The sequence below is a fragment of the Talpa occidentalis genome, unplaced genomic scaffold (genome assembly GCF_014898055.3).
Source record: "Talpa occidentalis isolate TD23 unplaced genomic scaffold, MPIMG_talOcc4v2.1 talOcc4.10, whole genome shotgun sequence".
Lineage (NCBI taxonomy): Eukaryota > Metazoa > Chordata > Mammalia > Eulipotyphla > Talpidae > Talpa > Talpa occidentalis.
In genome coordinates, this window is record NW_023600993.1 from 106489806 (window position 1) to 106507552 (window position 17747).

General features: G+C 74.3%; 1 protein-coding gene across 4 annotated transcripts; it reads right to left on the reverse strand.

Annotated features, from left to right (window-relative positions):
* Nucleotides 1–6039: 6039 nt before the first annotated feature.
* Nucleotides 6040–16957, reverse strand: GMEB2 (glucocorticoid modulatory element binding protein 2). 4 transcript variants are annotated; one of them, XM_054698688.1, is made up of 10 exons: nt 16926–16957; nt 14115–14268; nt 10993–11078; nt 10560–10687; nt 10322–10425; nt 9271–9428; nt 8876–8947; nt 8622–8759; nt 8359–8481; nt 6040–8089 (listed from the first exon to the last, which is right to left on the reverse strand). In XM_054698688.1, exons 2-10 carry the CDS (start codon nt 14243–14245, stop codon nt 7461–7463), a joined length of 1569 nt encoding a protein of 522 aa, XP_054554663.1. In that variant the 5' UTR covers nt 14246–14268; nt 16926–16957; the 3' UTR covers nt 6040–7460. The 4 variants fall into 4 exon arrangements, with proteins under 4 accessions (XP_054554663.1, XP_054554650.1, XP_054554659.1 ...); XM_054698675.1 differs by lacking the exon at nt 16926–16957 and adding an exon at nt 15813–15916; XM_054698684.1 differs by lacking the exon at nt 16926–16957 and adding an exon at nt 15291–15806.
* Between the last annotated feature and the right edge of the window lie 790 nt (nt 16958–17747).

Below are 17747 nucleotides of genomic sequence, written 5' to 3' on the forward strand. Positions count from 1 at the left end.
GGCCGCGGGGTCGGCTCGGGGCGGGAGGGGCGGGAGCCCGCGGGGCTGCGCTGGGGCGCGGGGAACTCGGGGAACTCGGGGCGCGCGAGGATGTTGTCAAAGGCCGGGTGGGGGGAGGGGCCCCTCCGGCCGCGGCGCCCCAGGAGGACGAGACCCCGAGGGGCGGCGGGAAGGCCCCAGGGAGGGGGTCTGGGGCTCCAGCGGCCACCGGCCCCTCGCGGCCAGGCCGGGCTGCTGGCCAGGAGGCGCTGCCCGCCCCCCCGCCCGCCCCCCGGACCCCCGGCACCGCCCCCCGGCACCGCCCCCCGGCACCCCCCCCCCGTACCTCCCCCACCGGGGTCGGCGGGGGGCGGGCGGGGGCGGGCGGGGGCGCTGCCGCTGCCCGTCTGCATCGGGGTCCCGCGCCCGCCGGCCGCCCCGCCCCTCGCGCCCCAGCGCCGCCCGCGGGCGGGAGCAGCCCCGGGACCCCCGCCCCGGCCCGGCCCCCGCCTTACCCTGCGCGCCGCCGGGGCCCCGCCGCCGCCCGACGCCCCCGCGGCCGCGCCCCGCGCCCCGCGCCCGCCCGCGGCCCGACGATCACTTTCGATTCTGCCCCGGGGTGACTCAAGGCCTGACGCGAGCCGCGGAAATTACCTCACGGCCCCCCGCCCCGCCCCGCCCGGCCCGGCCCGGCCCGCCGGCCGCCCCCGCCCCGCCCCGCCGGCCCGCCCCGCAGGGCGCCGGCCCCCCGCGCCCCCCCGCGGACCCCCCCCGCGGACCCCCCCGCGGACCCCCGCGCCCGCCCCCCCGCGCCCCGCGCCCCACCGCGGACCCCCGCGCCCCCCCCCGCGACCCGCGCCCCCCCGCGGATCCCCTGCGGACCCCCGCCCCCCCCGCGGACCCCCGCGCCCCGCGCGCCCCTCGACCACCCCCAGCGTCCCAAGACCCCGCGCGCCCCGCGCCCTTCCCTCACCCCCCCTCACGACCAGCCCCCACACTGTCCTGACTCCTGACCCCACAGCGCCGGCCCCGCACCCCAGCCGGCGCCCCACGCCCCCCATCCCTGCTGCCCTGAAGCAGCGGGACCCCGGCCTCTGCCTGCACCCCGCCGTCTCCCACCCGCACCCGGCAGCCCCTGCCCCCGCTGCTCTGGCCCCCACGACCACCACCCCACGGCCTCGCGGCTCCAAGTTCCAGTCTCACCAGACACCCCAAGAGGCCGTCGCTGGGGGGCGCTGGGCTGTGGGGGGCCTGGACTGGCGCCCTGGCTGATGGGGGTCCCTCTCCTCCAGAAGGGGGGTCTTGGACGGCGGCCAACAGGCCGAGGGCAGGCCCCCCAACTCCTAACTGGCCCCGGCCCGTGTGGGCACAGCCTTGCCTGCTGCCTGGGGAGGCAGAGGCAGCTCTGGGCTGGGCCTCGGGACCCCCCGCGTCCCCCTGGCCCCCTAGAGGAGCCGGAGGCCCGGGGCGGCCCAGCGGCGGGCAGCAGAGCGCCCAGCCCAGCCCCCGCGAGCCCGCAGCGGACTCCGACCCGGGGCCCGGGGCCAGGAGCACCCCAGGGGCGAGGGGACCCCGTGCCTGCCCAGAGTGCCGCCAGACCGCTCCCAGCCGTGTGCGTGAGACCCGTGGACAGCACGGGCGCCGCAGCGCCTCTGCCAGCGGACGCGGGGCGGGGAACAGCCGGCGCCTGCCCACCGGCTCCGGGGCCCCGGGCGGACCACAGCCGGGCGCGTCTCTGCCCCTGCGGCCCGCGCGCCCAGCCGCCCCTGGACAGGGCAAGGCCGCGGACACGCCCCCACACGCAGTGACCCTCGGGCACCGGCCGCGGCTCCGGCTGCCGCCCGCGCGGGGCCCAGGGAGAGGCCAGGGCCCGCCAGGCCGCTGGGGGCTGGGGGCGGCGGCACCGCGGGCACCTGCGGCCGGAACCCGCGACGACCAGGCAAGGATCCGGCAACCCCGCCGGCAAACGGGTCGGCGCGACCAGGCTTCGTCCCCTGCCCCGCGGCACTGCCCGCCAGCCCCGGCCCCAGCCCGGGGAGGGGTGCCAGCCGCCCCACACACACAGCCCACACCCCACAGGAGCACACTGCAGCACAACACTCACACGCACACCCCACACCACACCCCACACCACCCCCCACACACCCCCCACAACACTCCCCACCCCACAACACTCCACACACACCACACACACCCCCCACCCCACACCACCCCCCACACACCCCCCACAACACTCCCCACCCCACAACACTCCACACACACCACATACACCCCCCACCCCACACCACCCCACACACACCCCACAATACTCCCCACCCCACACCACCCCCCACACACCCCCCACAACACTCCCCACCCCACACCACCCCACACACACCCCACAACACTCCCCACCCCACACCACCCCACACACACCACACACAGGGGAACGTCACTCAGCGGGAGAGGGGAGGATCCCGCCATTCGCACAGCACGACGGGTCTTGGTCCCTCCTCGGGAGCAAGGGGCCGCGGGCAGCACGCGCGCGTGGGGGGCACGTGTGGGCTCGCGGGCGGAGCCCCGGGCAGGCAGCAGTGAGCCGCGCAGGCCCAGCGCACGGCCGGCCGCGGAGTCAGCGTCCGACACCACGAGCTTGGCCGTCCCGAGAGGGAGGCCGCGCCGGCAGCAGACGGGAGGGCCGCGCCCGCCGCGCTCCCTGGCCCCCCGCGCCTGACCCGAGGGACGCGGCGCGGAGGACGCTGGTGCTGCCGGAGACAGGGAGCCCTGGACGCGGCCGGCGCGGACCCAGCCCGGGGCAGCCCGGCCTGGAAGTCGCCGCCGCTGAGCGCCGCCAGGACCCGCTTCTGAGCCATGCGGACCGGGCGGGCGCCAGGCTCCACACCGTGCTGGAGCGGGAGGAGGGTTGTGGGGGGTCACAGCGGCCAGGCTCCCCCACCCCCCCGCAGGCCTGGCCTAGTGGCCACGCAGGCACCGCCCCCGACGGGCCGAGGCCCTGGGCGCGCTGAGGAGCCGCAGCCAGGGCAGGGAAGGCCAGAGTGGGCGCCGCCTGCGTGCCCACCTCGCGCCCACGGCGGAGGCACCTCGGGCCAGACCCCTGCCCCACGCTGCACCCCGAAATCACACCCAGAGCACGGTGCCCCCAACCATGGACGACTAGGGTGCGGGGGCCTGAAATGCAGCTTTTGCCAAAGACTAAAGAAAATAGTCCAGGGCACAGAAGTGGCCCTTGAGTTAAAGGGGGCCCAGGAGGCAACACCCCAGCCGTGGCCGGAAATGGAGGTCAGCTGTGGCCGGCAGGGGAGGGGCGCAGACTCGCCCCCCACGTTTCGCGGGGCTGCATGCGTGCTGTGCTCCCGAGGACACAGAGGGCGCCCCACCGGGCGGCACAATGGCCGGAAGTTGCACGACCGCGCCCGCTTTTCCCTCCCGGCCTGGCCTCCAGGCGACGCGGGGTTGCGTCACCTCCGGTCCAGAACCTTCCCTGATGGCGCCACAGGAGCCCTGCTGGCAGGGCACCGGCCCCAGACAGCGCCCCAGCCCGCCACACCCTCAGCCCCGGGCACTGTCCTCAGGGTCCCGGCCCAGCACCCACTCACCGCCCTTGGGCATCCCCAGAGAGGCCCCCACAAACTGGAGGCGGCAAGGGAGGGGCAGGCCAAGGTGAGAGCCGGTGGGCGGAGACTTCCCGTGAGAGGGCCGAGCCGCGGGGACGCGTGGCAAGGTGGGCAGCACAGGCCTCATGCCCGGTCCCCGGAGCCCGGCCCACGCGGGAGCCACTCCCTCCTGCCCCGAGGACGGCCACGTGTGCCCGCCCTGTCCTGGGGTCAGGCCCGGCTTAATCATTGATGGTGTGAGGCCCTGGGCAGGGGCGGCCAGGGCCAGGGCACGGGCGCGTGGGGCAGACGCGAAGCAGCCGCGCTGGCGCCTCGTCGGGGGCTTGTGCCAGGGCCGGGGCCGGGAGGCGGCGCTCGGAAGGGAGAGGGCGAGGAGAGGCCCCTGCAGCCCGCGCCCGGGCCCCGAGGTGCTCCTCTCCGCCCGGCCCCTCTGCCCGGCCCGCAAGGAGGTGCCTTAGACTGGGGGGGCTCCCGGGCTCGGCGTCCTGCCGGGGCCCACGAGGGGAGGGTGACGGGGAGCCTCACGGGCGTCCGTGGCCCTGCGCCCCCTGCACAAGGGGACACGGACGTCTCGCACCAGGGGTCTGCCTCGTGCCCTGTGCGCGGCACGCAGCGGGCCAGCGGAGCGCGCAAGGCTGGGGATCCGCGGCGCCCCTCGGCCTGCCCGGCCGCAGGACACCTGCTGTGAGTCAGGCCTTCGCCCGCCCCGGCTGCGGCACCAGCGCCCCTCGCCGCTCAGCCGGGCCCCGCCTCAGTTTGTTGACCGTGTGGGTCTCGTCCTCCTGCCTCTGGTGCGACCCGCCCACGCAGGACTTTGACCCGGGCCTGGCCTCCAGGACCCTCCTGCCCGGCCGCGGCCACGCCCTGGCCCGGGGCTGGGGGGACCCCGTGCAGGGAGGGGCGCCCCGGCACACCAGCCCCCGACAGCCGCCAGGGCCTCTTGGACCGCCCTTCGCGGTGCTGTCCCGGCAGAAGGTCACCGGGCGCGGCTGCTCCTGTAGCTCCGGCCCCGGAGGGCGGAAGCGAGGCCGCCAGCCGCTGTCCAGGCCCCGCCCCCGAGGGGCCTGCACCCGGGGCCTCACCCTGCGCACCCTTCTGGGCAGCCGGGCAGCTGGGAAGCCTCCCCGCACGCCGGCCTAGGTGGGCCTGTCCCCGGCACCCTCGGCAGGGGGACGCAGCACGGGCATGCCGCTCCTGTGCCAGCACCACCGCACCTCGGTGGCCCTCTCGCCCCGTCACGCTGGGCGACCCTCGCCAGGGGCGAGGGTGCCGCTCCTGAATGAGCAGCGGGTCCCCTCCCGCCCCTGCCCCCAACGAGGAGCGCCTCTCCTGCTGCGGGCGGGGCCCCGCCCGGACCCAGCCCTCCGGGGTGCACACGCGGCCCCAGCGCTCTGGCCCTCCCAGAAGCGGACGCCCAGGCGCGGCCGACCCCTGACAGAAGGTCAAGTCCGCCGCAGGCCCAGCCGCCCCCAGGACAGCGGAGCAGGCGCACAAGGCAGAGCACGAAGCAGAGGTGGGGACGAGCTGGACGGCCCGGGGCGCCCGGAGCCAATGCGAGCCCCCAGCCTGCGCTGGGCACGCGCCCTCAGCAAGGACACGGAAAGCGCCCCAGGAGCAGGGCCGCAGCTGGGCCTTGCGGACGGGCCGCCCTGCCCAGGCCATGGGATGGACCCAAAGGCAGGAGGCGGCCGGCCGGAAAGCTGGAGGCGGGAGGGCGCTCGGGCCAGGGACCAGCATCCGGAGGCCCGGCCGGCCGGCAGCCTCTCGCGGGGCTCATCCACCCCCCGCTGCGGCCAGACCGTCCGCTCCGCAAGGTGGCCAAGAGCCTGCCACCGGGCCGCGACCCAACGACACCAGAGCCGGCCGGGGGGAAGACGCCTGCCGCCAGCTCTGCCGCGAGCCCAAAACCGCCTCGACGGAACCGTCAGGCGTCTCCGTAAAACCAGACCAGCAACACGCTTAAAAGTCTACTTTATTTAAGAGACGTCAAGCAAGTCTGCCGCCCAGGCGGGGCCGCAGCCGTCCCCAGGGTCAGACCCGCGACCAGGAAGGAGCCGGCCGAGAGCCCAGGGGCGCGGCCCGAGCGGAGGGGATGGGGGCCTCGTCCCGGACAAGGCCCGGCCGTGCCAGGGCAGACTGCGGGTGCAGGGGCCGCCCCAGGGCCCACGGTCGCTGCAGCTGCACCACCCCCGGCTCGGCCCAGCCTCCCCAACAGCACGCGGGTGCCCGCTGCTGCCCCTCAGGCGTGGATGCCCAGGACAGCGGTCTCCCTGCAGCCCCACCAAGACGCTGTGAAGAGCCCACGCACCGCTGGGGCGTCCCTCCCGGCCCACACAGGAAGCCCAGCCTCGCCCAGCTCAGGCCCGAGCAGCAAGCAGCCGTCCCAGGAGCCCCGGGTGGCGGGACACCCCACCCCCACCCCGCCCACTCCCTCAGGGCTGAGGCCAGGTGGGCAGGAGGCCCGCCCTGGAGCTCCTGCGAGGGCCACCCATGTCCAAGGCGCCCCGCTGCCCCACAGGAGGCGGCTGGGTCCTGCCATCAGAGGGGTCTTGGGGCCACCACCCCCAGGACAGCTTCATGTCCCCTGAGGCGCGTCCTGGCCCACCACAGACGCGTCGTGGCTCCCAGAAGGTGCCAAGGCCCGAGGCCCAATGTGCCCGGTGCTGCCAGGAGTTCTGATCGTGGGGCCTGGATCCTCCGCGGCCTGGCCAGCGGAGTGGACGCGCACCACCCCCCGCTCCTCTGCCACCTTCTGGACACAAACTGTGAGAAACTTTTATTTTCAGTGCAAGCGCCGACAGGTGCCCGCACAACAACATACAAAGGGGGGCACACGCCTGGCCTGAGCCCCGCTCGCCGGCCCGCCCAGAGGCCGGGCAGCGTGAGCCGCAGCGCAGGCCTGAGTGGGGCTGGGCGGGTGTCCCGGGGGCCGCGGGGGGCCTGGACGCCCCGCCGCGGTCGGAGGCAGCCACCAGGCCCCGCGGGCAGAAAGCAGTTTCACGAGTGATGCAGCCTGGCTGGGTCTGAGCGGGCGGTGGGCACTGGGGCACCGACTGGACGCGGTGAGAGCCTGAGAAGGGCTGGACAGATGGGGGCGCTGCGGGCACGTGACTGGCCGAGGGCGGGCACGTGACAAATGGAAGGACAGTGGACGGGCACCTGGTTCCCTCCAGAAACCCCAGGAAGGGCCTCCCTCAGGGACAGCCACAGGCACCTGGACCCCAGATGCCTTCCCCCTGGGGGTGCCGCCCTCCTCCCACCGAGTCCAGAATCAGAGCTGTGGACACCTTGGGCCCCCAGAGGCCCACCCGCCTCTGGCAGGCTCTCGCACCAGGCCCCAGGACACCCCCACTGTGCCGGGAACATCTCACAGCGGCCAGAGTGGGACCCCAGGCTGAGGCCTGGCCTGAAAGCAGTGCCCACCCCCACCAGGCACCTGAGTACAGCCCTGGCACCCGCAGGGAGGGCTGCCCCCCGCCCCAGGCTGCCGCACTGGACGCCACGTGAGTCCCGGGCCGGCGGGGCGTGGGGGCCGTGCTAGCCCTACAGAAAACTGTGGGAAGATACCAAATCCATAGGATCCAGGGTCCCGCTCGGGCACAGCCCCCAGACTCAAGCCAGTGGGCAGGCCGGGCCCAGGGCGGCCATGGGGGCCTGGCGGGGCCTCCCATACGCTCCCGCCGGCCCCTGGTCAAGGCCCAGCGTGTAAACAGTATTAATAAGTAACAGATGGAAAAATAGATTTCCCCAGAACGGCGGCGGCCGGCTCGGATGCTCTGCCCGCCCTGCGGTCCGCTCTGGCGTGTCCTCTCTTTGGTTCGGCAGCCCTGGCTGCCCGCCGCCTGTGTCTGCTGGGCCGCGCAGCGGCTACTTTTGCTCGGGGCCCTCCGCCACGGCGGCCACCTCGATGGTGGCGGTGTGCTCCTCCGGCCCAGGGGCAGCCCCCGAGGGCACGGTCACTGTGGCACCGCCCCCGGGGGACAGTTGGGCCACGCCCTGCAGGCCGGGCAGAGTCAGCAGCTGCAGCGGGCTCACCACCTTGACCACGGTGCTGCCGTCCTGCATGGCGGCTGTGCTCAGCACTGTGAGGCTGGCCGCGTCGGGGTGGATCTCCACGGCGCTGGGGAAGGCAGGGCCCGAGGAGGCCAGCACCGTGTAGCCCCCCAGCAGCGGTGAGGCCGGGGAGCCGGCGGGGGCGGCCTGTGGGGAGCCCTTGCCCAGGACGGGGGCGGGCAGGGTGGACACCACCTTGCCCAGCGGCACGCTGGCCAGCTGGGAGACAGGCACGCCCGGCGGGAGGGCAAGCTGCCCAGACTGGGCCAGCACCTGCGAGGCGATGGCGGCCGGCCCCGAGGTGGCCCGGGCGAGGCGGGGCCGCTTCCCGGGGGGCGGCAGGGGCACGGGCGTCAGTGTCATGAGGACGTTGCTGAGGTGCTGCGACTTGTGCTTGAGCTCCTTGGCGCGCCGCCGGTGCTCGTCGCACTGCTGCTCCAGGGCTGCGGGCAGGTGGCGTCAGGCGTGGGCACCGCCGGGAGCTGGAGCCCAGGGGCACCCGGACGCCCACGCCACCGGGTCAGGCCTCGTGGGGAGGGCCCGGGCAGGGCTGCGTCACCGCTGCTGAAGGCGGCTCTGGGACGCACGGACATGGAGGGCCACGGCTCCGCCCACTGTCCTGGCCACCTGCCCCCTCCCAGGAGCCCAAGCCCGGGAACTGGGCCCTGGTGCCCCCCACCCCGCCCGCCCCCAGGGTCCTGTTGCCGCGTACCTGCCAGGTCGCGGGCATACTGCTCCCGCGAGCGGTCCATCTGGCACTTGTGGCTGGCCAGCACTTTCTTCACCAGGTCCAGCATGCCGAAGTTCTGCACGATGTTGTTGAGGAGGACAGCGTCTGAGGGCAGCACACGGAGGGCAGGCAGCTGCGGCCAGGTCTCGGAGCCGCGCCCCGTCCCAGGAGGGAGGGCACCACCCCAGGCCCGCAAGCACAGCTGGGCCCAGGGGAGCACCCGGCTGGCTCGGGACCCGCCTCACCTCTGAGCTGCAGGGGGGGGTCCTGGACCCGCTGCTGCAGGCCCTTCATGGTCTCCGCCAGCTCCTGGTGGAACTCCTGGATGACCTGGTCCAGCAGCCCCGCATCCTTAAGCCCCCGCCAGAAGGCAAACGTGTCATCTGCGGGGGAGGAACAGTTGGGTCCTGCTGGCAGCCCGGCTCTGAGCGCCCTGCGGCGGGGCGGGGCAGCAGCTCTGTGCTCAGGGCCAAGCCACGCCCGGGCAACCCGGCCGTACCTGCGATAGCCGTGGTCCAGTCACCTGGGTCCTCGCAGGTCTCTATGGTGATGGTGGCCGGGGAACCGTTCACTGCGACCAGATGGGCGGCTCAGCCACGGGAACGCCACCCAGACCTCTCCCAGCCCCGTCCCCATAAACTGGACGCCCGCCTCAGCCCTGAATTCTTCTCCGGGGCTCCGGACCCAGCGGACAGCACTCTGGGGACAGACCAGCCAGAAGCGGGCAGGAGCACCCCGGGGGCCAGGCGGCGGTCGCGGGCTGGGGATCTGTGCTACCACCTCGCCCGCCTTAGTCACTCACAGGAACAATAAAATTCCGTCTTTTGTTTAAAAAACGCCTTCAGAGCAGCGCCCCCGCCATCCCCGTCCACAAAGCGGCCGCCCAGCACCTACCGTCCGCGGTGGCGGGTGTGAGCGGGAGGAACTCGGTGGCCGCGGGGCTGCTCAGGGACACGCGGGCCCCTGACAAGTCGATCTTGGTGCTGCGGCAGGTGTTGGAGCAGACCTTGTCGTGCTGGTAGAAGTCCAGCTCCCCCGAGTCCATGATCTTCCTGCGGCGGGCGGGACACTTGGCACCAGGGCCCCAGGGGCCTCCCACGCATCATGAGGGTCCGGGGGGGCGGGAGCTGGGAGCGGCAGGCCCCCAGGCGGGGCGTCCCCACGGAGGCTCCCGGGGCCGGCGTCCAGGCCTATCCCTGGCCGGGGCTTTGTCCCCTCCAGGCTGCAGCGCGGGGCTCCCACTGCCAAGGGCTGTGGCCTGACCTGCCCCCGTGGCGCCTGTCCTTGGCGTTACCAGGGAGACTCCGTGCTCCCGCCGGCCAGAGTCGGCCGCCCAGGGCCTGGATCCCCATCCAGCTCTCAACTCCCCAGCCTCGCCCCTCCCTCGCGGGCCTTGGGTGTGGCTGCCAAGCCCCACTCCAGAGTGTGAACAGAAGCGGGGACCGTAGCTGCTGGGTCCCGGCTCAGACCGTGGCTCCCAAGGACCCTGACGGGCTGCTGGCCGCAAGCACATGCCCAGCTTGGCGAGTGGCCACTGCCCCCGGGTGGAGCGGGCGAGGCGGGCAGCCCCCGGCACGGCAGCCAGCCCCGCGCTCACCGCCAGCACAGTGCACAGGCAGGGCGGCCACCGCTGTAGGCGGCCTCTCACCGTCCGGAAAGGCCAGAGCACAAAGTCAGGGGTCAGCTCGGGGTGGACTTCAAAGTCCAGAGTGCGTCCCCCAGCTGGGGAGAGGCTGCGCCCTAGTCCCCCGTGCACCCGGCCCTCAGCACCCAGGCCCGGCCACAGCCCCTGAGCCGCAGCGGGTCGGGGCAGTCCAGGTGGGCCCATCCCCCAGCACACGGGGACCTACGTGAGACCCCCAAGCCCACTGGCCTGCCCGGAACGGGCCAGGGCACAGCGGCCCCGGAGCAGAGACGGGCCCGGGCGGCCGGCCGGGGCGCCCACCTGAGCATGATGCCGTTCATGCGGATGGCCCGCTTCCAGTCCTTGAGCGTGGACTTGCCCGCCAGGTGCACGAACTCCTTGGGGCTGATCACGTGCTCGTCGTACTGTGGAGCGAGAGGGCGGCGCGACCAGAGCCACCGGGAGGGTCAGGCAGAGCCGGAGGCGCGGCCCCGGGCAGCGCCTGCCCTCCCCTCCCCCCACCATCCCACCCTGCAGCCGGGCCCTGGCCGCGACTCACCTGGACGCACTTCACGTTGATGCCGGGACACACGAACTTCCTCCAGATGAGGCTGGCGCGGCTGTCCCCGCAGGTGATGGGGTACACGATCTCGGCCTCCAGGCTCTCCCCCTCCTCGGCCATCTTCACTTCTCACAAGGGTCGGCGGGGAGGGGAGAAGAGGGCGCGTGACCACCTCCCGCCGCGGCCGCCCCCCGCCCTCGGGGCCAGCAGCCTGGCGCACGGATGCTGGCGGGGGCCCCGCTCTGGCCCGAGGCGCCTGCGAGGCTGGTCCTCCGCTCGCGGGCGGCCGCGCTGGGCGGCAGCTGACCGAAGCCCGGAGACGGCGAGGACGGGGACCCAGGCCGGGGCCACATGCCGGCAGAGCCCTGGCTGAGGCCGCCACGGGAGGGGCCCTGGCAGTCTCCGGGGAAGGGCGCGGCCGGCTGCCTACCCAGCACAGCCTCCTTGAGCTGCGAGGACGCGGTGAAGGCCGCCGCCGCGCTCTCCGCCTCCATGGGGTCTTCCGTCAGCTCCGCCCTGGAACGGCCACAAAAGGGGACGTCAGCACCCGCCCCTGCCCGCGCAGCCGGCCGGGCCCTCGCGGGAGCACGGCACCGAGGCGGACGTCGGGCCCCGCCGCCTCCAGTGAGGCTTCCGCCCCGGTGGAACAATCTCCCGTGGCCACAGAGGCCACGAAGAACAGGCAAGTTTAGAAAAGGGAAACGCCACCCACGGACAAGGCTCGTGCCACGGCAAAGCAAACCGCGGGCCACCGCGCGCGCGGACGGGCGGGACCAGGGCGCCGCGGGGAGGAAGCGGGAAACGGACAGCCCCGAGCGGCGACGCTTCGCCTACACGGCACAAGAGCCAAAGGTGCGGCAGGTGATGAGTTTTTAAAAAGTGAAAGCAGAAGCCGTGTCCCCGGGACCTGACGGGGGCGCGCGGGTGTGTGGGAGCGCGGGGTCTCGGGCCGGAGCCTGGCCGCGGGAGAGGGCCCCTCGGGCCACGGGAACTGCTGGACTGAAAACTCACCAGGCGGGCGGTGACACGTGGGCTTGGCAAGCTGCCCTATGACCCAGCCCCCGTGCTCCGCACCTGCGCCCCCGAGACACACGTGCACAGAACAGCCACTCAAGGGGCGGCTCCTGGGGCCTCCAGGCACGCCTGCCCCAGCCATGGGGCCAGAGCACCAGCAGCCCCCGGCCCGCAGAGTGGAGTCCCGGCACTCCGGGAGCAAGGCCCGGCCCCACAGCCCAGCGTGGGATGGCAGCCGCTGGGCGAGCGCGCGCCCTGGGTGGGTGGGGCGCCGCAGGCCATGAACGGCAGAGTGTGGTCAGCTCTGGACTCTGCGCGGAGCGGAGCATGTGGGGACCGCAGAGGATAGAGGCCTGCAGGGAGCAGCTCAGCTCCGGGGCAGCATCTGGCCGGGAGATTCCTAGACGTGACCGCAAAAAGGCTCAGACCCCAAGGAGCAGCTGGACAAGGTCAAGGGCACGGGGTGTCCCTTTTGATCCCTGGTCACTGCCCCCGAGGGCCGGCTTGCAGGCCAGGCCTCAGCTGCAGGTGGGCCAGGCGCCTGCTCTCTGGGCTGGGCTCCCGGCGCTCCCTCCAAAGTGCAGCAGCCGCCGCCAGCACCGCACGGGGCCAAACCAGGTGGTGCGCCCGGGAGTGGCGTGTGATGTGGTGACCCAGGCTCCACGCAAGACGTGGTGAACAAAGGAGAGCGGCAGCCTGAGCCCCAGAGTACTAACGCCCGGCCACGGCAGAGCAAGCGCGGTCCCAGGGGGAGCCACCATGGCAGCGGGGCCCTGATGCGAGCCAATCAGGCCCTGGCCCTGGGGACGAGTTGGGGCCAAGAGTGCCTGGAGGGACACCCAGGAGGGAGGAGCAGGGCTGCTGACAGGCCACACAGAGCGCTTCACAGCAGTGGGGCGGCCGGGCCTGGGCATGTCCACCCCGTCTGCCCACAGTCCTCGCAGCTTACCCCAGCGCTGCAAAAGCCTGAACTGCCGGGCCAGAGTGTCCCTGAGCAGGGCCAGCCGCCCGGGCCAGCAGTGTTGGGCGGTCCACGCTGCCGACCTGCGTGCGCCTCGCCTCTCGGACAGAGACGCCCAGCACCTGCTCAGCACCTGGCTGAGCCCAGGAGGACACCAGCGCCAGTCCCACCTCCCCCCGGGTGTCCCACCTGGCCCTGGGCTTGCCCAGGCCCTGCAGCTGCTCCCCCACAGCTTGCCTGTGCTGTTGCCACGGCAAAGAGGTGGGTGGGGGCAGCCGCCTTCCCGACTGCCACACACAGGAATGCTCCCCAGTTCCCCAAAACCCAGCCAGAAAAGAAATCTGCTCCCACAACGTAATTAACTAGCTTTCACGCCCCCAGTTATACAAAACTAACAAGACTCTCAGCCTCAAACCAGGGAGACGGCGGGTGAGATTTCCCACAGAGGGGGGCAAACACCCGCAGGGCCTCCCAGGCACCCCGCCTGCAGCCAGAAGCCTGCTCAGAGCACCCCAGGCTGCCGGGGCACAGCCCGACGAGCCTCAGGGATGTCCAGGCCCCATGAGCCCTTGGGAGCCCAACATGCTGCTGGTGCCTTCCACCGTGGGGCCCGGGTGACAGCCACGAGCGGGAAGTGCCAGAGCCCGCGGGCCCGCAGCACCAGCCTGGCCAGCCCAGGCGCCAAGGAAGGACACCCCTGCCTCCGCCAGCACACCTGGTGGAGCCGCCAGGCATGGGGGCTGCGCGGGGCGACGCTGAGGGGACACCCCAGAGCCCAGCAGGTCTCACGGGGAAGCAAAGGCGCCACCAGCCTCGCGGCGAGTGGGAGGGTGCAGCGTGCCGGGGACACGGACGCACGTGCTCCTGCCCTCGCCCAGGGAGGAAGGGGCTCCGTATGCAGAACAGGGGGCCCGCACCTGCCCGCCTGCAGAACAGAGGCCCGGAGCCTGGGCGCTGCCCCATGGGGCGCGGAGGGGCCCAGGGTCTGCCCCACCACCCGGCTCCCCGCGGGGCCGGTTTCCGCAGCACCTCTCTCTCGCTGCCCGGGCCTCTCACCAGAAGCCGTTCTAAGATCTCTCATAAACGTCCCCTGCAAAGTGGCCAATTAAACATGGAATGAAAAGCCCACGCGGGGCCCTCAGGGTCTGAAGGGTGGTGCACCCGGGGCGGGGGAGCCGGGGCGTCTGAGCCTCCCGCCACGGCAGGAACGCGGCACGCGCCACAGCCAGCGCCCCGCTCCACAGCCAGCACCCAGCTCTGCCGCAGGAGAGGCCGCAGCCTGGCGGTTGGCTGCGTGAGGGGTGCGCCCAGCCAGTGGGCAGGCCGGGGGCCCCAGGGCCACGACCCGCCCCCCGGCCTGCTGGAGAGGACGGAGGCCCCACAGGTGGGTCGGCACAGGGTCCCGCCCCCAGGACAGGGGCAGCTCCAGAAAGGGGGGGAGGGGCAGGTCGGAGGCCTGCTCTGCCCGCGCCCTAGTGCCTGTCCCCCCAGCAGGCGGGCCCTCTCGCCAGGGAGCACAGGGGCTGAAGCGAAGGGTGCCCGCTCCACTCCCGTCCCCACCAGGGGAGCGTGCTCACCCGTGCGGGGCCAGGTTGGCCGTCACCAGCACCGTCTTCACCTCCTCCAGGCCGCTGCCGTCTCCCGCCGTGTCAGGCGTGGTCACCACCACCACCTCCTCCATGTGGACACTCACGTCCGGGGTCGCCATGGTGCCTCCTCCGGTCCACAGTCCTGGAGGAACGCGCCAGGTGATGCCCACGCTGAAGGGCAGCGTCTGTCCAAGGCCGGGGCAGCCCCGGCAGCCGGCAGAGGACGGCGCCAGCAGAGGGCGCTCCAGGGCCAGGGCTCGGGGTCCCACCCAGGGGAGCAGGGGGAGGTGGGGTCGCCGCCCGCTGCCTCTGCTGGATCCTCTGTCCAGCTCAAGCTCAGAAGCGCCCTCACCCCAGAACCGAGGACAGAAGCTCTCAGGAACGGGCCTCGCTCCCACCCGGGACAGGGGGAGCCCGGCTGGAGGGAGCCGTTCCTGACGCTCTTTAGTCGGCCGCGCCCGCAGCCTCTGCCGAAGCCCTGCGGCTGCACGGGCCGCGAGTCCTTGGGAGGCGCGGGGCCCCACGGCCTCCCCTTCCCAGCATCTGTTCCCCAGCCTGGCGGGGTGTACCCCGGAGGTGGCAGCACAGGGGCCACACGGAAGCCTGGGTTTCTGCCCAGGGCATGGGGGCCCAGAGGGTGCAGACAGGAAGCTGCAGAGGGGGCACGCCCAGTGGCTTGTGAATGCTGGGGTTCCCCGACGTGTGTGGGGACCTGATCCCTGAAATGGCAAATTAAAGGATTTGAGAAGTGACCTCCAGGACAGACGTCCACCCAGCGGTTCTCAGCTGGCTCTGGAGGTGCCTCTGGGCAGAGCGAGTGAGCGGGACTCCCGAGGCTGGGCCAGCTGGGTGGGCGGCCAGGCTGTGTCCATGACAAGCCACCGGCATCCCCCAGACCGGGTCTACAGCTTAAAGTTCAAAGTACCGGCCTCCCTGGGCCCAAGGGGTGAGTCTCGGTGCTATCAAGCTGTCGGCAGCCATTGCGGCCTGCGGCCATCCCCGGCCAGGGCGCGGCAGACCTCTCCTGCTCCCCGCTGCCCCGTCAGCAGTGTGTCTCCGTGGATCCGCCTGCTCTGCTCCCCGCTCTGTCTCTGGGGAGTCCTCTCACTCCCCTGCACCCCTGGCCTGCACCCCAGCTCTTCTTCACGGACGTAAAGTATTTACCGGTCAAGAGAACAGCCCAGCGTATTTGACGCACGACAACCTGGGGAAATCTGACGGACTCGAGGACGAACAGTCCGCAGAGGCCCGCAGGGCCGCAGCCGAGGACCAAGCACACTCACGAGAGAGCAGCGAGGCCCTAGGGAAGGGCCCGGCAGGGCCACCCTGTCCCGCAGGGAGGGAGCCCAGGGGTGACGCGTGAGGGGCGAGGCGAGGCTCTGAAGCCAGCCAGGGATAAGGGGTGCTCCCCGGAGCAGGGCGCGGGGACGGGAAGACCATCCGAGGCTTGGGGGGGGTACCCAGACAGCAACAAGCCCTGGGGTGCCCCACAGCCCTACCAAGGGCATCCTGCCTCCCTAAAGGGGAGCCGGGTCCGCCGCCCACGAGTGTGGACCGGCCCGGGTGATTGCTGAGTTGTTTCCAGCGCACATTCCGACAAGGTGTCCGGGCCCACTGGGCCGCCAGCGGGCAGCGGCTGCGGGGTCCAGCCCTACGAGGGTCACTGAGCCCCACGGAGCTGCTCACCAGCGCCCCCTGTTGCGCCTCGGTGTACGGAGCTTCGACGGCTCCAGCTCTTCCGAGGCCGCAGCTGCCCGCAGCCCCGAGGGCGGCCGGGCGGGTGGCCTCTCCGAGGGGACAGCAGCGCCCGGCGCACGGGCCACGGCCCCCCGCGGCCCCCGCGTGCGCGGCACTTGCTCCAGGCTCGTGACCGTCGCACCCGCGCGTCTGGGCGTGGCGCACGCTCGGTCCCCACGCCCGCACCCCGCCCGCACCCCGCCCGCACCCCGCCCGGCCGCGCCGGCTCCGCCCCAGCCGCGCTGACGCGGACCCTCGCGGGCCGGCCCCGCGCTGCCCCCGCGGCGCGGAGTGTCCCGCCAGGGGAGGGCCGGGGCGGGCGCGGGCGCTCGGGAGCGGGAGCCGCCCCATGCGCGGCGGGGCTCCCGGGCGCCCTCGGGGGTGCCCCCAGCGCCTCACGCCTCCAGCGTCCCGCGCCCGCTTCCGCCTCCGGGGCCGGGCTCGGGCGGGCGGCGCGGGGCCTCCCTGGCGCGCGGCCACTCCCGTCCCGGCCGCGCGGGCAGCAGAGCCTGGGGGTCCCCGCCGCGCCCCGACAGCCGGCCTCGCACCCCCGCCGCGCCCCCGCGGGTTCCCAGGCTCCCGCCAGGTCCGCGCCCGCGGGGGGCGGTCGGGGGGCGGGGGCGGGGGGCGCGGCCCCGGGCGGGGGGCGGGGGCGGGGGCGGGGGCGGGGCCCCGGGCGGGGTGCGGGGGCGGGGGCGGGGGGCGCGGCCCCGGGCGGGGGCGGGGGCGGGGGCGGGGGGCGCGGCCCCGGGCGGGGCGGGGGGCGCGGCCCCGGGCGGGGGCGGGGCGGGGGCGGGGGGGCGCGGCCGGGGGGCCGGGGCCCGGGCGGGCCGGGCCGGGCCGGGCCGGGCGGGCGGGCGGGCGCCCCCGCGCCCCACGCGCCGCCGCCAACATGGAGGCGACGCCGCGGACGCCACGCCGACGCTGACGCTACGCCCGCCGCGGCCGCCGCCCCTCCCCCGCTCCCCTCCCCCCGCCGTAACGTCCTGACGCTCCGCAGGGACCCCTGACTGGACGGCGCGCGCGGAGCGGGGCTCGCCGCGGGGGGGCGCGGGCGCTCACCTGGCCGCGGCCGGGCCTGCGCGGGGCCGGCGGGCGGCGGGGGCGGCGGCGGCGGCGGCGGCGGCGGCGGCCGCGGGCTCCGCTCCTTGTTGGGGATTCGGCGGCGGCGGCGGCGGCGGCGGGCCGGGCGCGCGCTTCCTAGTGACGCAGGCGGCGAGGCCGCGCACGCACGGGGACGGGCGGGCCCGGCGACTTATTTGGCGTTGGGCGCGGAGGCGAGCGGCGCTGGGAAATAGGTCCCGGCGGGTCGCGGCGCGCGTGCGCGGGGTGCGCGGGCGGGCGGGGCGGGGCCTCGGCGGGCCCGGGCGGCGCGCGCGTGGGTCGAGGGCGCGGGTCTCGGGGTGCTGCTCCCGGGCGCCCGGTGCGACTGGCCGCGCGGGCCCGTTGACACCCCGTTAGCTAGAGCCCCAGGGCCCGCGGGCCGTTGGGCGCCGCGGCTGGCTTCCCGCGAGCAGCAGGACGAGCGCGGCGGGGGGCGCGGGGCCGCCCCATGTCCAGGACCCCGCGAAGTCCCGCTCGGACGCGGCCTGCCGGGGCCTCCCGTGCCCGCGCGGCGGCCGGAGCTCACTGCCGGGGGGGCCCGCGAGGCCGCGCAGCCGCGGGCGAGGGGCGGGGTCCGAGCCCGCCGCCCCGGCGCTCTGCTTTGTGGGTTGCGGGGTGCAGGGGGCTCGGGAGCGCTCTGGGAAAGCCCGAGGACCCCGGAGGTGCGGCCGGTTTCCGAGTGGGAGGAGGGGTAGGTTGTGAGGCGGGGGAGGGGCGCCCCCGGGTCTGCCCCAGGAGCTTGGGCTCCCCCGGCCCTTCCCCTTGGCCGGCCTGCCGGGA